Below are 22,235 nucleotides of genomic sequence, written 5' to 3' on the forward strand. Positions count from 1 at the left end.
GTCCTTACTAACTAGCTAAGTCCTTACTAACTAGCTAAATCCTTACTAACTAGCTAAGTCCTTACACACTAGCTAAGTCCTTACTAACTAGCTAAGTCCTTACTAACTAGCTAAGTCCTTACTAACTAGCTAAATCCTTACTAACTAGCTAAGTCCTTACTAACTAGCTAAATCCTTACTAACTAGCTAAGTCCTTACTAACTAGCTAAATCCTTACGAACTAGCTAAATCCTTACTAACTAGCTAAGTCCTTACACACTAGCTAAATCCTTACTAACTAGCTAAGTCCTTACTAACTAGCTAAATCCTTGCTAACTAGCTAAGTCCTTACTAACTAGCTAAATCCTTACTAACTAGCTAAGTCCTTACTAACTAGCTAAATCCTTACGAACTAGCTAAATCCTTACTAACTAGCTAAATCCTTACTAACTAGCTAAGTCCTTACTAACTAGCTAAGACCTTACTAACTAGCTAAATCCTTGCTAACTAGCTAAGTCCTTACTAACTAGCTAAATCCTTACTAACTAGCTACATCCTTACTAACTAGCTAAATCCTTACCAACTAGCTAAGTCCTTACTAACTAGCTAAGTCCTTACTAACTAGCTAGGTCCTTACTAACTAGCTAAATCCTTGCTAACTAGCTAAGTCCTTACTAACTAGCTAAATCCTTACTAACTAGCTAAGTCCTTACTAACTAGCTAAATCCTTACTAACTAGCTAAATCCTTGCTAACTAGCTAAATCCTTACTAACTAGCTAAATCCTTACTGACTAGCTAAATCCTTTCTAACTAGCTAAGTCCTTACTAACTAGCTAAATCCTTACTAACTAGCTAAATCCTTGCTAACTAGCTAAATCCTTACTAACTAGCTAAATCCTTACTGACTAGCTAAATCCTTACTAACTAGCTAAATCCTTACTAACTGTGTAGTGGATGGTTACAGCCGGTGCTATTCAATAGTAGCGTGTGGCCTGGGGTGGTGTAGTGGATGGTTACAGCCGGTGCTATTCAACAGTAGCGTGTGGTCTGAGGTGGTGTAGTGGATGGTTACAGCCGGTGCTATTCAACAGTAGCGTGTGGCCTGAGGTGGTGTAGTGGATGGTTACAGCCGCTGCCCTCAGAACATATGTCAAATCACTAGTCTGGGTAGCCATAGATGTTCAGGAGTCTTATGGCTTGGGGGTAGAAGCTGTTTAGAAGGCTCTTGGACCTAGACTTGGTGCTCCGGTACCGCTTGCCGTGTGGTAGCAGAGAGAACAGTCTATGACTAGGGTGGCTGGAGTCTTTGACAATTTTCAGGGCCTTCCTCTGACTGACACCGCCTGGTATAGGGGTCCTGGATGGCAGGAAGCTTGACCCCAGTGATGTACTGGGCAGTTCGCACTACACTCTGTAGTGCCTCGCGGTCGGAGGCAGAGCAGTTGCCATACCAGGCAGTGATGTAACCAGTCAGGATGCTCTCGATGGTGCAACTGTAGAACCTTTTGAGGATATGTAAACTCCTCTGTTGGAGTGTGTTTAAATCCGAGTCATTCTACCATTCTAACACACTCTCTCCTTCCTACTTTCCTGTCACTCTTCATTGTCACTGACCAATAAACACGAAAAGGAGTAGCTTTGCCAGTCAGGCGTCTAGGCTGAAGCCAGGACTCCAGACTAACTTTTTCAGTTGGTTGTGCCACCAACTGGTTTGGTCGCACCAATTTTTTTCTCTCGCAATTTCACAGAAAATAAATGTGTTGTAATCACCTTAGTCATTCACAGAGCTTTAGATGATGTAATAGAACACTGAGAAGGAAGGCTAATCAATAAATGTTTGTTGTTTCATTGTTTGTTGAATCTTCTAACAGGAACACATGATTCAAGATATTATGATGTCCAATCTAATCCAGTGATTTTCATGAATTGTTGTTCAATAGAGATGAATTTGCCTAGATCTTTATGTGCACTAACATCATAGGCTAATTCACCACGAGGAAGTGAAAATTCTAAACACATTAGATAGATCGCTAACACTCAATATAGTACCCAGTGTCAGTAGTCATGTACTAATCTATCAGTAAATGTATTGTCATGAAAAAAAAAATGTTGCAGTTGTTGCCTACATATGCCGCATGTGCACTATAATGCACTACTTCTGAACAGAGTCATACGAGAGCCATTTGGGATGCAGACAATGCCTCTAGTCTCTCCTCTCTCCAGAGCAGTACAGTAGTTAACTAGGCTAATGAGATGCGTTTTTGTTTATGAGGTTAACACTTCTCTGATTGGTTCATATACACATCATTGTTTATGAGGAAACATTTTTATGTTAATCAGAATATTGGCCCAATAGTCAATAGCTAGTAAGATTTCTTACATTTTGACTGGACAGATGAGCCGTTTACTATATTAGTTTCACTTATGGAGTCTATTCATACAGTTGGATAGAAAGGGAAATCAGACTAGGTTATTGTGTACTATGTCATAGTGATGCTATAATTCTAGGTTGTAGTTATTGTGTACTATGTCATAGTGATGCTATAGTTCTAGGTTGTAGTTATTGTGTACTATGTCATAGTGATGCTATAATTCTAGGTTGTAGTTATTGTGTACTATGTCATAGTGATGCTATAGTTCTAGGTTGTAGTTATTGTGTACTATGTCATAGTGGTGCTATAGTTCTAGGTTGTAGTTATTGTGTACTATGTCATAGTGGTGCTATAGTTCTAGGTTGTAGTCATTGTCTACTATGTCATAGTGATGCTATAGTTCTAGGTTGTAGTTATTGTGTACTATGTCATAGCGATGCTATAATTCTAGGTTGTAGTTATTGTGTACTATGTCATAGTGATGCTATAGTTCTAGGTTGTAGTTATTGTGTACTATGTCATAGTGGTGCTATAGTTCTAGGTTGTAGTTATTGTGTACTATGTCATAGTGGTGCTATAGTTCTAGGTTGTAGTCATTGTCTACTATGTCATAGTGATGCTATAGTTCTAGGTTGTAGTTATTGTGTACTATGTCATAGTGGTGCTATAGTTCTAGGTTGTAGTTATTGTGTACTATGTCATAGTGGTGCTATAGTTCTAGGTTGTAGTTATTGTGTACTATGTCATAGTGGTGCTATAGTTCTAGGTTGGAGTTATTGTGTACTATGTCATAGTAGTGCTATAGTTCTAGGTTGTAGTTATTGTCTACTATGTCATATTGGTGCTATAGTCATAACTGTGTTGCTGATATCTACTGACTACTCTCTTATTATCTCCATTAGAAAAAAGAGAACTAACAACAAACACTGTGTATAATCTTATATCCCCCACTTGCTCATTGAGGTCATTTTTGTGAAGCCAATCTGGAAATACAGTATAATATAATAAAGTATCATATAATACAGTATCATACAATACAGTATCATAAAATACAGTATAATGATCTTATGTCTAAACTGTACCTATTAACAAATATGAATATGCATGAAGCTGACCTGGATAGGGCAGTAATTTAAAACCCACCCCATTGTCGCTGTGTTAAAACTGTGCTGCTTTGCATCCATCTATAAACAACCGCTCTCTCGTTCTCTCTCTCATCGTCTGCATCCGAAAACAGACAAACAATAGAAAGCAAGCCCAGCTGAAAACCTCTGAGTGAGACGGAAAGGCTGTGGAGGGTGTGATGTCGCTCTCTTATAGAGCCAGCAGACAGACAGTAAGTCATTATCAACCAAGAGAATGCTGCAGATGGACAGTAAGTCATTATCAACCAAGAGAATGCTGCAGATGGACAGTAAGTCATTATCAACCAAGAGAATGCTGCAGACGGACAGTAAGTCATTATCAACCAAGAGAATGCTGCAGACAGACAGTAGCTAGCTAACCGACCAGGCCTGTGTGACAGACAGTAGCTAGCTAACCGACCAGGCCTGTATGACAGACAGTAGCTAGCTAACTGACCAGGCCTGTATGACAGACAGTAGCTAGCTAACCGACCAGGCCTGTATGACAGGCAGTAGCTAGCTAACCGACCAGGCCTGTGTGACAGACAGTAGCTAGCTAACCGACCAGGCCTGTATGACAGACATTAGCTAGCTAACCGACCAGGCCGGTATGACAGGCAGTAGCTAGCTAACCGACCAGGCCTGTATGACAGACAGTAGCTAGCCGACCAGGCCTGTATGACAGACAGTAGCTAGCTAACCGACCAGGCCTGTGTGACAGACATTAGCTAGCTAACCGACCAGGCCTGTATGACAGACAGTAGCTAGCTAACCGACCAGGCCTGTGTGACAGACATTAGCTAGCTAACCGACCAGGCCTGTGTGACAATTCAGGTGTTTTTGTTGAGTGCCTTTGTTACAACTATGAAACAGAAAGCGGCAGGGTAGCCTAGTGGTTAGAGCGTTGGACTAGGTATCGAAAGGTTGCAAGATCGAATCCCTGAGCTGACAAGGTATAAATCTGTCGTTCTGGCCCTGAACAGGCAGTTAACCCACTGTTCCTAGGCCGTCATTGAAAATAAGAATTTTGTTCTTAACTGACTTGCCTCGTAAAATAAAGGTCAAAAAAAAATATAATAATATATGTTGGAACACAGTTTCTTTTTATAACAACAAAATAAAAAAATACCCAACTACCAAGACGCACGATCAGCAAGACGCGGGGCGGTCAAATTACGAAAACATTAGTAGCCTAAACATCATTATAAGCGCCAAGCGGCCTTGACAAATACTGAAACTCAGCACAAAAACAACAATGGCATGATAATGAATACAAGTGTACAATATACAATATATACATATACAATATGACAGCAGTCACACATTGTCAATTACTATCAGCTTGTGCTTACATGGTGTGTGCGTCTTCACGCAATGGCATCAGTTGGAGGATGTCCATGCCACATAAACAACGAGAGCTAGTGAGTGCGTTGCTGATGTTGTTTTTTGCTTGAGACGTACTGTAGAGCCTGCTCTCTCAGTGATGACATTTTGTGCTGATAATCGGCCCGTAGCATTGTCACGGGCTTGTTCTATCTAAACGTTGGCCATCCCTTCCTCTCTCCCGTCTCAACTTTTCATTTGGTAGTGGCGAGGATAACTGCTCAGTGTGCACCATTCTGTTTTTTGGGGGGGGGCGGGCTCTGAGGTATAAATTCAGGATGAGGCTCAGAACCAGAAGATTAATCACCAGAGGTGGAGGTTCAGGATGAGGCTCAGAACCAGAAGGGGAGGTTCAGGATGAGGCTCGGAACCAGAAGAGGAGGTTCATGAAGAGGCTCAGAACCAGAGGTGGAAGTTCAGGATGAGGCTCAGAACCAGAAGATTAATCATCAGAGGTGGAGGTTCAGGATGAGGCACAGAACCAGAAGAGGAGGTTCAGGAAGAGGCTCAGAACCAGAGGTGGAGGTTCAGGATGAGGCTCAGAACCAGAAGATTAATCATCAGAGGTGGAGGTTCAGGATAAGGCTCAGAGGATGAGGCTCAGAACCAGAAGATTAATCATCAGAAATGTCATGATCCATTTCTTCCATCGGAGTCGTTTTCATTCAGATTTTGTAGCAGTGCTAACGCAGCATGTGCATCCATTCGTCTTGCTCTTCTTGCCATTCTACATGATGCACACGTTCACTGTGTAGCCTTCTCCAAGTAGACCAGAGGAGACTGATGAGACTGTTTTGATTTGCTGGACTGATATAGGGTACATACCATTTTAAGATTATAATTACAATAGATCAATACAACAGAACTGCCTGCCCTTGTTCTTTATTCACTATTGGTGATTAAACAATGATGCATAGTTCACTTCCCCCTCACTCATCAACTCACCCATTCTCCCCCATCATACTTTACTTCATTTATTTCATCTGTTTGAAATTACATTAGATTTGGTATAGTTTAGGTTCGGTTTTGAGGCAATTATCAGGGTGGTTATCAACTGGGATTGACACCTTCAACTGTCAGGAGTAGGAGGGGAGCAGGCCCTACTGTCAGTAGTAGGAGGGGAGCAGGCCTTACTGTCAGGAGAAGGAGGGGAGCAGGCCCTACTCTTAGGAGAAGGAGAGGGGCAGGCCCTACTGTCAGGAGTAGGAGGGGAGCAGGCCCTACTGTCAGGAGTAGGAGGGGAGCAGGCCCTACTGTCAGGAGAAGGAGGGGAGCAGGCCTTACTGTCAGGAGAAGGAGGGGAGCAGGCCCTACTGTCAGGAGAAGGAGGGGAGCAGGCCCCTTACTGTCAGGAGAAGGAGAGGGGCAGGCCCTACTGTCAGGAGAAGGAGGGGAGCAGGCCCTACTGTTAGGAGAAGGAGGGGAGCAGGCCCTACTGTTAGGAGATGGAGGGGAGCAGGCCCTATTGTCAGGAGAAGGAGGGGAGCAGGCTCTACTGTCAGGAGAAGGAGGGGAGCAGGCCCTACTGTCAGGAGAAGGAGGGGAGCAGGCCCTCTGTCAGGAGAAGGAGGGGAGCAGGCCCTACTGTCAGGAGAAGGAGGGGAGTATACTCTACTGTCAGGAGAAGGAGGGGAGCAGGCCCTACTGTCAGGAGAAGGAGGGGAGCAGACCCTACTGTCAGGAGAAGGAGGGGAGGGGCAGGCCCTACTGTTAGGAGAAGGAGGGGAGCAGGCCCTACTGTCAGGAGAAGGAGGGGAGCAGGTCCTACAGTCAGGAGAAGGAGGGGAGCTGGCCCTACTGTCAGGAGAAGGAGGGGAGCAGGCCCTACAGTCAGGAGAAGGAGGGGAGCAGGCCCTACTGTCAGGAGAAGGAGGGGAGCAGGCCCTACTGTAGGGAGAAGGAGGGGAGCAGGCCCTACTGTAGGGAGAAGGAGGGGAGCAGGCCCTACTGTCAGGAGAAGGAGGGGAGCAGACCCTACTGTGAGGAGAAGGAGGGGAGCAGGCCCTACTGTCAGGAGATGGAGGGGAGCAGGCCCTACTGTCAGGAGAAGGAGGGGAGCAGGCCCTACTGTCAGGAGAAGGAGGGGAGCAGGCCCTACTGTCAGGAGAAGGAGGGGAGCAGGCCCTACTGTGAGGAGAAGGAGGGGCAACGGGGGGAAACCATTCAAAAAATGACATGCCCTTCTAAAACAGGTTGTAACTCCAGTTCTGTTTGTGATATTAAGATTCGAACAATAACAGATTGTTATATAGACTTATTTAGGACAAAGAGGGGCATGACTTTAAAAAATTTAATAAAATGTTTTACTTCATGAGCAGTCCAAATGACTGCTTTAGCGGTTTTAGTGTTAATTAACCCCTCATAACTACTATTCACACTGTTCACACCTCTCCTCAGAACGATGGCTGCTACATAAACTGGGCCAGCTAACAGCTTATAGACATTACGTCGGGAAAATGAAACATTTTTCTGGATTGTCCTGTTGTATCATATTTAGGGTATTTTGATGTTTGAAAAGAAAAGACTGTGTTAAAGTCTCATCACCGAAGAAGAACTTGTTAAATCTTCATGTGACTGTCTCTCCGCCACGCTTTGTCACATTTACATACATTTACATATTTAACGAGTCTAATTAAAACCAGACAGCAGGAGTGAATGGGTGGGGTGGGGGATGTCTGCTCTGCAGGGGGAGAGATGCGCCACTCACCCCTCCAACCTTCTCTTCAAGCCTTCCCTTCAAATTCCTCGCATGCCAACCCGCCCTGACGACAGGATAGGGCGACCTGGGTTGTATCCATAGCGACAGAGCCAGGACACAAACACACACACACTAGGTCACCCCTCTCACTGGTGGGTGTTGGGACATCTAAAGTAGGCCTACACCCTACAGTAGGACTACATCCACACCCTGCAGTAGAACTACATCCACACCCTGCAGTAGGACTACAGTACCACCCTGCAGTAAGACTACAGTACCACCCTACAGTAGGACTACAGTACCACCCTGCAGTAAGACTACAGTACCACCCTACAGTAGGACTACAGTACCACCCTACAGTAGGACTACAGTACCACCCTGCAGTAGGACTACAGTACCACCCTGCAGTAGGACTACATCTACACCCTGCAGTAGGACTACAGTACCACCCTACAGTAGAACTACAGTACCACCCTGCAGTAGGACTACATCCACACCCTGCAGTAGGACTACATCCACACCCTGCAGTAGGACTACAGTACCACCCTGCAGTAGGACTACATCTACACCCTGCAGTAGGACTATATCCACACCCTGCAGTAGGACTACAGTACCACCCTGCAGTAGGACTACAGTACCACCCTACAGTAGGACTACATCCACACCCCGCAGTAGGACTACAGTACCACCCTGCAGTAGGACTACATCCACACCCTGCAGTAGGACTACATCTACACCCTGCAGTAGGACTACAGTACCACCCTACAGTAGGACTACAGTACCACCCTGCAGTAGGACTACAGTACCACCCTGCAGTAGGACTACAGTACCACCCTACAGTAGGACTACAGTACCACCCTACAGTAGGACTACATACACACCCTGCAGTAGGACTACATCCACACCCTGCAGTAGGACTACAGTACCACCCTGCAGTAGGACTACAGTACCACCCTGCAGTAGGACTACATCCACACCCTGCAGTAGGACTACAGTACCACCCTGCAGTAGGACTACAGTACCACCCTGCAGTAGGACTACAGTACCACCCTGCAGTAGGACTACAGTACCACCCTGCAGTAGGACTACAGTACCCTCTATGCATCCTGCCTTGCAGTAGGACTACATCCACACCCTGCAGTAGGACTACATCCACACCCTGCAGTAGGACTACAGTACCCTCTACGCATCCTACCTTGCACTGCCATCACACAGCAGTTAACAGAACTAACACTGATAATATCATGCTACATTAATGCTTTTAGTATAATGAAGAATGCTTTTTGTATTAAAGTTTACAAACATTATTTACCCACGGGTTACACACATATTTATCCAGGGACGCAACTTCGGTTTTAGAAATGGGGGGGCAATATATATATATTTTTTATATATACACTATATGTTGTATCCAGTAGGATAAGCACTCCAAACAGCCAACCCGACCGCTCGGAGGCGTCCGCATGGTCCTAAAGCACACCGTTGTCTTGTTTTGTATCACATTCCCAATGATAAAACTGGGGGTGGACAAAAATGCAATTTCAGAATGTGGGGGGGGGGATATGTCCCCCGTCCCCAGTGAAAGTAAGCGCCCCCTGTATATATCCCTTTCATACTGACACGTTTTCCATCAACTTTACCATGCTGACGACTTTACCACGACGTGAAAAAATGGCCGCCTTTTCTATATATCTGAAAGGTGTAGCCAGTAGCAAAGCCAGAACTTTTTATTTCTGCCTAACGACCTAGTCATCATTGCGGTAAAGTTCTGCCTACGGCTTATTAACGAAAATGAACCGTAATGCTGAGGTGGTCTTGGTATGCACTATGCTCTTACAGCTCTTGATGTTTCTAGGCAACGCCTGTTACTACTATCCTCCTGGCAGCTGTAAACTTTGCAAGGCATCACCCATCACTTCACATAGCCCACCACACGGGGCGGCAGGGTAGCCTAGTGGTTAGAGCGTTGGACTAGTAACTGGAAGGTTGCAAGTTCAAACCCCCGAGCTGGCAAGGTACAAATCTGTCGTTCTGCCCCAGGCAGTTAACCCACTGTTCCTAGGCCGTCATTGAAAATAAGAATTTGTTCTTAACTGACTTGCCTAGTAAAATAAAAAATGCACTGTTTTCTAACCACTACTGGATGGATCCATAATGAACTACTGTGGGAATAAATAGCACTGAATGACACACATATTGGAATAAAGTTAGGCTAATGCTGTTGAAGGCATCAAATTGTTGCTTACTGAAATTCCCAAAGTCATCCAATCCGTGCATAGTGTCAATACTGGTACTGTAGTCCTACTGTAGGGTGGTACTGTAGCCCTACTGTAGGGTGGTACTGTAGTCCTACTGTAGGGTGTGTATCAACTAGATGATCATTTCCCTACACCTGCTCCACAACAAACATATGGAAACCATAGTGTCAATACTGATACTGTAGTCCTACTGTAGGGTGTGTATCAACTAGATGATCATTTCCCTACACCTGCTCCACAACAAACATATGGAAACCATGTTGGACTGTTAATTCTATTCCAGCCATTACAATGAGCCTGTCCTCCTTCCACCAGCCTCCTCTAATGTCTACAGTTTTTGGAGAGGTGTGGGGTGCTGCCACACTGGGCACCCAGGGAGCTGTTGTTGTGGGGGGGGGGGGGGTTAAATGCATTGCTCAAGGGCACAACGGCAGGCAAATGGCATCTAGGATTTGAACCCTTTGGTTGCCAGCTCACTTCCTACCGGACCTGGGATTCAAACCGGCAACCCTCCGATTGCTGGCTCGCCTCTCTAACCGCTAAGCTACCCACCATGGTTAGATGGCACTCACTGTGTGTTTTGTGGTATCCTTTGTGTAAGCATAAGGAGAAATAATGAGCGGTGATAGGCGGAGACATTTGGCACCTCAGCAGCAGTCTTACAAGGCATTGATAAATATTTACAGCATTTCTGAGTGTCACATTGGACTGGAGGGAGTTAGCAGTTAGCTCTCTTTGCTCTCATTGTTAAATATTTACAGGCATTCCTGAGTGTCACATTGGACTGGAGGGAGTCAGCAGTTAGCTCTCTCTGCTCTCTACCCACTGGGCACAGACTTCATTTCAGCGTCTAGTTTTGGTTTACATTTGGTTCACGTCATTGGATTTAGGTAAAACATTTGGTGAATTTTTAAAAAATTGATCACTTTTTTCAAATCCAATCAGTTTTCCACGTTGATTCAACGTATTTTCGGGGGGAAATTACGTGGATTTTTTTTTATTCAACTCGTTTTTGTGCAATGGGTAGTTTCTGTCTGGAGGGAACGTAGCCCCTGCGGACAGACTGAAGAATGACCTAGTGTAACAGTATAACTTTAGACCGTCCCCTCGCCCATACCCGGGCGCGAACCAGGGACCCTCTGCACACATCAACAACAGTCACCCACGAAGCATCGTTACCCATCGCTCCACAAAAGCCACGGCCCGTGCAGAGCAAAGGGAACCACTACTTCAAGGTCTCAGAGCAAGTGACGTCACCGATTGAAACGCTATTTAGAGCGCACCACCGCTAACTAGCTAGCTGTTTCACATCCGTTACACTAGCTTAGCTAGCATCACAGTAGTCTCTCGTGACAGACAATTAGCATAAATTGATAAGCAAGCTAGCAGGCAATATTTGATTCTGGGTTCAGACAGCACAGTGATCCATGCTGAGTCCCTCATGGATTAGGCCTACTCTTGTCTGATCTCAAATCCAGCAGCTGAGGCCTTGGGCTGATTCAAGTACATGCCAGAAGTTTACTTGAGAAAAAATATTTTTAACTCTGGTTTCTCAAACCAATGCGGACGCTCTATTTGTAACTGTATCTTGGTTCAGAAGGATTTAACAGCCTCTGGTCCCATACTAGACAAATGAATAACCATTTAATAACCATTTTACTTCAGCTGGCCATCTGTTTGAAAGGAAAGTCTCTGAAAATTCATCTCATTCCACTAGAGGGAGTCCTTTAGTCATCTCAAAAAACTGATTGTAGAGAATAATGCACTAAAATAAACATACTTTATTTTAATTTCACCCCACTTAATGTCTATGATGTACCTTAGTGCTAAAGATTGATGTTAATAAGCTGATTCACTTGATCCCTTCTTACTACAGCTCTCTGCCCTTACTTATTGCAGAACCATTGACCTATATTTTTGACTTGAAAATTGGTTCTGGTGTTATCCCTACAATCTGGAAAGAGACTAAGCACCATTTCAGCTGCTACGCTCGTTTAAGATGATGTGTTAAATTGCTTAGATCATACAAATTATTGTGCTGCCTTTCAAAAGTTATTCGACCCTGTTGACTGAAATAGGCCTGGGTCAGGCTTTCTTGCAAGTCGTTTGAGAATGATCTGTCAGACAGGACACAATGTGTGATTTCTGATGATGTTAAGTCCAGTTTCCTAGATATTACGAAAGGTGTACCTCAGGGATCGGTATTAGGACCCGTTTCTCTTTACTATTTATATAAATTATACTGGTCTATCTGTTAAAACTTGTTAAATGAATCTGTATGCAGACGATTCTGTTCTGTATGCCATTGCCCAAACAGTTGAATATGTTAGAGCTGCAATCTGACCTTGTTGCCTTACAGATAGGCCTACACCCTACAGTAGGACTACATCCACACCCTGCAGTAGAACTGGTTGGTTTAAACATTGGACTTAATATGATTTATATGATTTAATATTATGTATATTTATTCACTGGATGGGTCTCCCATTGATCAGGTTCCCACCTATAAATATCTGGGCAATTAGATTGACGAAGATGTAATGTTTAAAAAACATACGGATGAACTTGTTAAAAAGTTCAGATTTAAAGTGGGCTTCTTCTTCTTTTTTATTTTTGGAAATAGATCTTGCCTCTCCCGAAATAGCAGAAAGCAGATTGTAAAGTCAACTTTGTTTCAAATGGACTACATATTTCCAGCCAGTTCATGGCTATGGTAACACCATTGACCAGATTGCAGCAACCACTACTCTTAAACCTTTGGATGCCGTCTACCATAGTGCCCTTCACTTTATCACAGGTGACAGTTTTAATACACTTCATTGCATCCTTTATCAAAAGGTTGGCTAGTCCTCATTGAAGTCCCGTAAATCACCTTCCTGTTTGAAAAGCTCTACTAAACAAGCCTCCAACTTACCAAACTGTGTTGCTATATAAAAGAGCTATATAAATGAGCTCTCTGGGTTGGTTAACTCTCAGGGTTGGTTAGCTCTCAGGGTTGGTTAACTGTTGCTCTCAGGGTTGATTAACTCTCAGGGTTGGTTAGCTCTCAGGGTTGGTTAGCTCTCAGGGTTGGTTAGCTCTCAGGGTTGGTTAGCTCTCAGGGTTGGTTAGCTCTCAGGGTTGGTTAACTCTCAGGGTTGCTTAGCTCTCAGGGTTGGTTAGCTCTCAGGGTTGGTTAACTCTGTTCTCTCTGTTCTCGACCTATTTAGGTAAATACTCCTTAGTTTTAGTGCCCCCCATTGTAGGAATAACCTGCGAAATTCCTTGCATCTTGATTCCCTGGTTCCGCTAGGGCAGTTTAGGACTCTTGTGTTAAATTCATTCACTGAGGATTGTGGTTGTTTCTATTGACTGTAATGGTTTATTGGTTGACATTGTAGTATTATAATTGTACCTTGTCGTTTTTTTGTTATTTTTGTTGTATTTTATTGTATTTATTTTCTTGATTATGAAAATGTTTGTATTCAGGGCACCATTGTAAATGAGACCCTTGTCTGTGGGATGGGCTTCACAGTTGACCTCTTGACCCAACATTGGGAGCACACACAGTTAATTACTGAGAGAGAGAGAAATAGGGAGGGAGGGAGTGAGGGAAAGAGAAAGAGAGAGAGAGTGAGCATATAGCCTTTCTTCCTCTGAAGTACACAGAACTAAAAGCATGACTACTGTTATGTAGTGTACCTGTTGTTAGGTATAAACAGATGGTAGAGAACAGTCACACACCTGTCTGAGTCACTACTGATGTCTGGGGTCTCATCCATCCTTTGGTGACATACAGCCAGAGTCAAGCCCTAGTGCTCCTGGGAAAAGTAGTTTCTCTTCAGAATAGCCAGAGTCAAGCCCTAGTGCTCCTGGGAAAAGTAGTTTCTCCTCAGAATAGCCAGAGTCAAGCCCTAGTGCTCCTGGGAAAAGTAGTTTCTCTTCAGAATAGCCAGAGTCAAGCCCTAGTGCTCCTGGGAAAAGTAGTTTCTCTTCAGAATAGCCAGAGTCAAGCCCTAGTGCTCCTGGGAAAAGTAGTTTCTCTTCAGAATAGCCAGAGTCAAGCCCTAGTGGCCATGGGAAAAGGAGTTTCTCCTCAAAAAAGCCAGAGTCAAGCCCTAGTGGCCATGGGAAAAGGAGTTTCTCCTCAGAATAGCCAGAGTCAAGCCCTAGTGCTCCTGGGAAAAGGAGTTTCTCCTCAGAATAGCCAGAGTCAAGCCCTAGTGGCCATGGGAAAAGGAGTTTCTCCTCAGAATAGCCAGAGTCAAGCCCTAGTGGCCATGGGAAAAGGAGTTTCTCCTCAGAATAGCCAGAGTCAAGCCCTAGTGGCCATGGGAAAAGGAGTTTCTCCTCAGAATAGCCAGAGTCAAGCCCTAGTGGCCATGGGAAAAGGAGTTTCTCCTCAGAATAGCCAGAGTCAAGCCCTAGTGGCCATGGGAAAAGGAGTTTCTCCTCAGAATAGCCAGAGTCAAGCCCTAGTGGCCATGGGAAAAGGAGTTTCTCCTCAGAATAGCCAGAGTCAAGCCCTAGTGGCCATGGGAAAAGGAGTTTCTCCTCAGAATAGCCAGAGTCAAGCCCTAGTGGCCATGGGAAAAGGAGTTTCTCCTCAGAATAGCCAGAGTCAAGCCCTAGTGGCCATGGGAAAAGGAGTTTCTCCTCAGAATAGCCAGAGTCAAGCCCTAGTGGCCATGGGAAAAGGAGTTTCTCCTCAGAATAGCCAGAGTCAAGCCCTAGTGGCCATGGGAAAAGGAGTTTCTCCTCAGAATAGCCAGAGTCAAGCCCTAGTGGCCATGGGAAAAGGAGTTTCTCCTCAAAATAGCCAGAGTCAAGCCCTAGTGGCCATGGGAAAAGGAGTTTCTCTTCAGAATAGCCAGAGTCAAGCCCTAGTGGCCATGGGAAAAGGAGTTTCTCCTCAGAATAGCCAGAGTCAAGCCCTAGTGGCCATGGGAAAAGGAGTTTCTCCTCAGAATAGCCAGAGTCAAGCCCTAGTGGCCATGGGAAAAGGAGTTTCTCCTCAGAATAGCCAGAGTCAAGCCCTAGTGGCCATGGGAAAAGGAGTTTCTCCTCAGAATAGCCAGAGTCAAGCCCTAGTGGCCATGGGAAAAGGAGTTTCTCCTCAAAATAGCCAGAGTCAAGCCCTAGTGGCCATGGGAAAAGGAGTTTCTCCTCAGAATAGCCAGAGTCAAGCCCTAGTGCTCCTGGGAAAAGGAGTTTCTCCTCAGAATAGCCAGAGTCAAGCCCTAGTGGCCATGGGAAAAGGAGTTTCTCCTCAAAATAGCCAGAGTTAAGCCCTAGTGGCCATGGGAAAAGGAGTTTCTCCTCAGAATAGCCAGAGTCAAGCCCTAGTGGCCATGGGAAAAGGAGTTTCTCCTCAGAATAGCCAGAGTCAAGCCCTAGTGCTCCTGGGAAAAGGAGTTTCTCCTCAGAATAGCCAGAGTCAAGCCCTAGTGCTCCTGGGAAAAGGAGTTTCTCCTCAAAATAGCCAGAGTCAAGCCCTAGTGGCCATGGGAAAAGGAGTTTCTCCTCAAAATAGCCAGAGTCAAGCCCTAGTGGCCATGGGAAAAGGAGTTTCTCCTCAAAATAGCCAGAGTCAAGCCCTAGTGGCCATGGGAAAAGGAGTTTCTCCTCAAAATAGCCAGAGTCAAGCCCTAGTGGCCATGGGAAAAGGAGTTTCTCCTCAGAATAGCCAGAGTCAAGCCCTAGTGGCCATGGGAAAAGGAGTTTCTCCTCAGAATAGCCAGAGTCAAGCCCTAGTGGCCATGGGAAAAGTAGTTTCTCCTCAGAATAGCCAGAGTCAAGCCCTAGTGGCCATGGGAAAAGGAGTTTCTCCTCAGAATAGCCAGAGTCAAGTCAAGCCCTAGTGGCCATGGGAAAAGGAGTTTCTCCTCAGAATAGCCAGAGTCAAGCCCTAGTGGCCATGGGAAAAGGAGTTTCTCCTCAGAATAGCCAGAGTCAAGCCCTAGTGGCCATGGGAAAAGGAGTTTCTCCTCAGAATAGCCAGAGTCAAGCCCTAGTGGCCATGGGAAAAGGAGTTTCTCCTCTGAATAGCCAGAGTCAAGCCCTAGTGCTCCTGGGAAAAGGAGTTTCTCCTCTGAATAGCCAGAGTCAAGCCCTAGTGGCCATGGGAAAAGGAGTTTCTCCTCAGAATAGCCAGAGTCAAGCCCTAGTGGCCATGGGAAAAGGAGTTTCTCCTCAGAATAGCCAGAGTCAAGCCCTAGTGGCCATGGGAAAAGGAGTTTCTCCTCAGAATAGCCAGAGTCAACTCATTTAATACATCCAAAGTAGTTCCTCCTTTCTCCTTAGAACAGTCTCAGCTAATCAGCTAGTCCAAAGCTCAGAATGGATCACGATCAGTTAGGAAGACCAAACAGACTTGATAATGGCTGTCTTACATCACCGCTGAGAGAGGGACACATGACTTAGAGCATGTCAACTGGGGTTCAGATCCAGACTGGCGTCCATCTTGGGTCGTTTGAGGTGGATTCATCTATCTGTCTGCAACCAGTCAATCAGTTGATCCACATGGGCTGGTGGGATATGATGGCTCAACCTAACATATATCTGTAATTCTGTCCTCACTGTAAACTCCAGCAACAATAACCGGTAATCCTGTCCTCACTGTAAACTCCAGCAACAATAATCTGTAATCCTGTACTCACTGTTAACTCCAGCAACAATAACCTGTGCTGACTCCTGTCCTCAGGAAATTCTCACGCCTCCTCCTTCATTTCCCTCCCTTTCCCATCAAGTCCACCCTCCCAGAGAACTGCTGTGTCCAAAGTCTGAAGTTATGCAACTCCTCCTCAGTCTTGTCTTCCCACAGCTGTAGGTAGGCTGACAAGGTCCTACAGCGGCACTCCCTCCATACCATGGAGCAGTCAGCCAGACAGCCAGCCTGTCAGCCTGTCAGCCAGCCAGCCTGTCAGCCAGCCAGCCTGTCAGTCAGCCAGCCAGCCAGCCTGTCAGTCAGCCAGCCAGCCAGCCAGTCAGCCAGCCTGTCAGTCAGCCAGTCAACCAGCCAGCCAGTCAGCCAGTCAGCCAGCCAGCCTGTCAGCCAGCCAGCCTGTCAGTCAGCCAGCCAGCCAGTCAGCCAGCCTGTCAGTCAGCCAGTCAACCAGCCAGCCAGTCAGTCAGTCAGTCAGTCAGTGTGTGGTAGTCTATAGTCCAGTAGGTAGACTGACAGGTAGACTGACTGCTGCACACCAATTAGCCTACAGTGGAGCAGTCAGTCAGTATGGTAATGGTATAGTCCTTCTGCAATCTCCAGGCTTCAACAGGTGTTTGTCCATTCAGGACAGCACTACACTAACGTTGCCTCAGCACTCCTCAGTCTTCTCTTCCCAGCAGTAGGCAGTTCTGGCTGACAGTGGCACACCCTTACCCTTTCATGGAGACGTCAGTCACTGAGTCCTAGTCTCCAGGCTTCGACAGGTGTTTGCCCAGTCAGGACAGCACTACCTAACGCTACCTGTCCTGAACACTCCTGGACTACAGAGCCATCCAGGAAGTTGTGTTTACAGAGTCAACACTACACTGACTGACCCTACTGCATCTCCACAACACAGCACCGCTGGGCCGAACACTGGACGTAAGGGAAGCTTTGTGGTATCCTCGTTGCCTCCGTCTCTCTTTCTCTCTCTCTCTCTCTCTCTCTCTCTCTCTCTCTCTCTCTCTCTCTATCCATCTCCCTCTCCCTCTCTCTCTCTCTCTCCCTCTCTCTCTCTCTCTCTCTCTCTCTCTCTCCCTCCCTCTCCCTCTCCCTCTCTCTCTCTCTCTCTCTCTCTCTCTCTCTCCCTCTCCCTCTCCCTCTCCCTCTCCCTCTCTCTCTCTCTCTCTGCCAACGTCTCTTGGACTCTGTACCTGGATGCAAATGAGCATCCTGCCATCCTCTGTGGCTGGGCTCTGTGGCTGGGCTGTTTCCTCCCTCCCCTCTCACATGGCCGGAGAGAGGGAGAGTACAGCCACCCAGTCACGAAGGCAGGCAGGCAGGTGAACCTGAGTCCTGTGCACAGTGTAGAGTATAGTCCAGGGTTAGAAACAAAGCCAGGTGTGAGACAATGGCTGCCATTATGGCCTTTTATTAGCCAAAAGAAAAGCCTGCTCTGTGTGTATCCAGCCAGGGGCAATGGGGACAGACTACAGACTATCCAGTCAGTCAGCTCTGTGTGCATCCAGTTGCCGGGGGCAATGGAGACAAACTATCCAGCCAGTCAGGGCGAGGGACAATGGGGACAGACTACAGACTATCCAGCCAGTCAGTGCCGGGGACAATGGGGACAGACTACAGACTATCCAGCCAGTCAGGGCCGGGGGCAATGGAGACAAACTATCCAGTCAGTCAGGGCCGGGGACAATGGAGACAAACTATCCAGTCAGTCAGGGCCGGGGACAATGGAGACAAACTATCCAGCCAGTCAGGGCCGGGGACAATGGAGACAAACTATCCAGTCAGTCAGGGCCGGGGACAATGGAGACAAACTATCCAGTCAGGCCGGGGACAATGGGGACAGAGAGGCTGCGTCAATATGTATTTGTTGTCAATGTTTTGTCAATGTTTTGGCGTCAGACTGGTAGCAGTTGTGAAAAAAAGTAAACAGTTGGACGAGTTGCAGAAGTAATTGTAAATAATGCTATTGTTGATTATTTGCTTTGTTCATTCATTAGTCTATTTTCTGTTGAACCATATGGTCTATGTACTAGAAACTCATGGACAATATGGACACAGATATACACAATGTATACTATATATGAATATACAGTACTAGTCAAAAGTTTGGACACAATTTACTCATTAAAGGGTTTTTCTTTGTTTTTACTATTTTCTACATTAGAGCACTCATTATGCATTTGGGTCCCAAGGTTTTTACATGACCAATCATATCGAGTGGTTCCAATAACGAATTTGACGCGAGCCACCCATCCCTGGTGACTTTCTTCAGCAAAGATGGCTGACAAAACATTACGGTGGAAGCTAACGTAAGTAGTTAGAACGTCATAACGAGTCAAGCAAAACATTTACAATTGAGAGGAATATGTTAGTTGATGATGAGACCAAGGATTGTGCATATTTTTTTGTCATAAAGTTAATTTATGAAAATCACTATTTAGCAAGTTTATTTTCAGTCATATCTGATACCAGGTGTATCAAACTCCATTAGCTGACAAGGTACAAATCTGTCGTTCTGCCCCTGAACAGGCAGTTAACCCACTGTTCCTAGGCCGTCATTGAAAATAAGAATTTGTTCTTAACTGACTTGCCTGGTTAAATAAAGGTAAAATAAAAAAATAAAAAATAAAAATTATTTGAATGATGCTGTGTCTGCATGTATATATTACATGTCCCACCCTGACCTTAGAGATCCTTTAAATTCTCTATTTGGTAGGTCAGGGTGTGACTAGGGTGGGAAATCTATGTTTATATTTCTTTGCTGGCAGAGTATGGTTCCCAATCAGAGGCAGCTGTCTATCGTTGTCTCTGATTGGGGATCATACTTAGTCAGACCCTTTTTCCCACCTTCAGTTGTGGGATCTTGTCTTTTTGCATATGTTGCACTCCTAGCTTTACGTTTACGTTGTTTATTGTTTTTTTGGGGGGTGGAACTTTTATAATTAAAGAAAATGTACGCCTGCCCCGCTGCACCTTGCTATTCATTTAACAACGAATGTTACATTACAATTATACACTTCAACAGTGTTTACCACTCCTGCCCCTGGGACATCAATGATTACACATTGTAACTATGCAATAGACAAGAAACATGAAGGCTGATTTGTAATTCATACATACAGAATAAAAAACAGTACATCCTGCCAGCATGCCCACAAGCTTGCTGAATGATGTGTGGAAGTGAGCGAGGAATGAGATGGGAGTAACAATCCAAGCTATTTGCTCTGAGACCGGCATAATAATTGTAATGTAACAACCAGGGAGCAGGTTTTGAACCCTCAACATTCTAGCCTGAAGTCCAGCATGCTATCGACTGTGCCCAAATGTATTAATTGGGGTTGGGGCCGATTGTGGCTAAAAATACTTTATCAATTGAAGTTAATTGAACTATTGTAGCACCGTTTCGCACTGCTCTGAGACAAGCCTACTCCTTCCTCCCCATCGGGGCTTTGAACCCCGGTCTCATGTCTGCATGACACAGGGATTCTTTCACTAAATAACCCTGTACTGTACTGCCAACCGTCACGTTGTACTGCGCCATATTTTCACTTCCATCCTAACAGAAACCCAGAGGGTTTTTCATTTTTCATGGGATCGAAACATCATAATATTAATCTAATTAATTAAGCAAGTACTGGTCAAAAGTTTGGACACACCTACTTATTGTCACGGTTGTGTTTAGAGACGGAACAAGGCGCAGCGTGGATCCCACAAAAAAACAGTGGGGAAATGGCTGCCTAAATATGATCCCCAATCAGAGACAACGATAAACAGCTGCCTCTGATTGGGACCATACCAGGCCAACGTAGACATAAAACATCCTAGATAGCCCACCCTAGTCACACCCTGACCTACCCAACATAGAGACTAAAAGGCTTTCTATGGTCAGGGCGTGACAGTACCCCCCCCCCCCCCAAAGGTGCGGACTCCGGCCGCAAAACCTGACTCTATAGGGGAGGCTCCGGTGCGGGGCGAAGTACCCACTCCGTACCCACGGGTTCGGCCATGGAGCCGGGTAGAACGCCTTGCCCGGCTCCATGGCCTCGGCGCAGATGGCCCCGGCCATGGAGCTGAGTTGGCCGCCTTGCCCGGACTGGGCACCTGCGCAGAAGAAGGCTCCGGCCTTGGAGCGGGACTGGACACCGTGCCTGGACTGGGCATCGGCGCAGAGGGAGGCTCCTGCCATGGAGCGGGACTGGACACCGTGCCTGGACTGGGCACTGGCGCAAAGGAGGGCTCCGGCCTGTGGACCGTCGTAAAAGGTTCCGGACTGTGGACCGTCGTAGGAGGTTCGGAACTGTGGACCGTCGTAGGAGGTTCCGGACTGTGGACCGTCGTAAGAGGTTCCGGACTGTGGACCGTCGTAAGAGGTTCCGGACTGTGGACCGTCGTAGGAGGTTCCGGACTGTGAACCGTCGCCGGAGGTTCCGGACTATGAACCATCGCCGGAATATCTGGACTATGAACCATCGCCGGAATCTCTAGACTGGGGACCGTCGCCGGAAGCTCTGGACTGGGGACCGTCACCGGACTGGAAGTACCGGACTGGGGAGGCGCACTGGAGGCCTGATGCGTGGGGCCAGTACAGGTTGCACCGGACTGGTGACACGCTCTTCAGGGCGAGTGCGAGGAGCAGGCACAGGACGTACCGGACTGTGGAGGCGCACTGGAGACCTGGTGCGTAGAACCGGCAAAACTTGTACCGGAACACTGACACACTTCTCACGGCCAGTGCGGAGCGCTAACACAGGACGTACTGGGCTGTGGAGGCGCACTGGAGACCTGGTGCGTAGAACCGGCACAACTTGTACCGGAACATTGACACCCTTCGGACGGCGAGTGCGGGGAGCTAGCACAGGATGTACTGGGCTGTGGAGGCGTACATCAGGGCGAGTACGGGGAGCAGGCACAGGACGTACCGGACTGAGTTCACTATGTACTGGAAGCTACCTCACTGTGACGGTTCACAATGTTCTGGAAGCTACCTCACTGTGACAGTTCACTATGTTCTGGAAGCTACCTCTCTGTGACGGTTCACTATGTTCTGGAAGCTACCTCTCTGTGACGGTTCACTATGTTCTGGAAGCTACCTCACTGTGACGGTTCACTATGTTCTGGAAGCTACCTCACTGTGACATTCAAACAACGAATGGTGTCTTTTCTATTTTTAACTGCGGTTCACTACATACTGGAAGCTACCTCTCTGTGACGGGAGATGAAGAGCTACATTTTGCAAACTCGTACCCTGTATGAGAAGCGCACACTTTTCTTAGATATAAAGATACTGAAACCGTACCATTACCGTGACTCACAAACCGTGATACATACCGAACCGTGGGCCCACTGTACCGTTACCTTCACCACCTGGGGGCGGCTCGTCAGGAAGCCCAAGATCCAGTTGCAGAGGGAGGTGTTTAGTCCCACAGTCTTTAGCTTAGTGATGAGCTTTGTGGGCACTATGGTGTTGAGCTGTAGTCAATGAATAGCATTCTCAGATAGGTTTTCCTTTTGTCCAGGGGGGGAAAAGGCGGTGTGGAGTGCAATAGAGATTGCATCATCTGGGGATCTGTTGGGGCAGTATGCAATTTGGAGTGGGTCTAGGGTTTCTGGGATAATGGTTTTGATCCCCCAATTGCTCAGTTTGGCCGGGTGGCCAGCTCTAGGTAGAGTCTTGGAGGTTGAATGATGGAGGCCACTGTGTTCTTGGGGACCTTCAATGCTGCAGACATTTTTTGGTATTCTTCCCCAGATCTGTGTCTCAACACAATCCTGTC

General features: G+C 46.4%; 1 protein-coding gene across 3 annotated transcripts in view; it reads right to left on the minus strand.

Moving 5' to 3' along the window:
• LOC109875989 (protein Shroom3) overlaps window positions 1-22,235 on the minus strand; it is a 123,027-nt gene that overhangs the window by 65,063 nt on the left and 35,729 nt on the right. The window contains exon 1 of one of the 3 annotated variants that reach the window (XM_031826075.1): window positions 13,539-13,671. The exons of the other annotated variants lie outside the window; for them this stretch is intronic. Within the exon in view, the coding sequence (XP_031681935.1) occupies window positions 13,539-13,576 (38 nt within the window). The 5' untranslated portion in view covers window positions 13,577-13,671. Of the gene's footprint in view, window positions 1-13,538; window positions 13,672-22,235 lie in introns of those variants that run through there. 3 annotated transcript variants of the gene reach the window in all.

The sequence above is a fragment of the Oncorhynchus kisutch genome, linkage group LG6, assembly GCF_002021735.2.
Source record: "Oncorhynchus kisutch isolate 150728-3 linkage group LG6, Okis_V2, whole genome shotgun sequence".
Classification (NCBI taxonomy): Eukaryota; Metazoa; Chordata; class Actinopteri; order Salmoniformes; family Salmonidae; genus Oncorhynchus; species Oncorhynchus kisutch.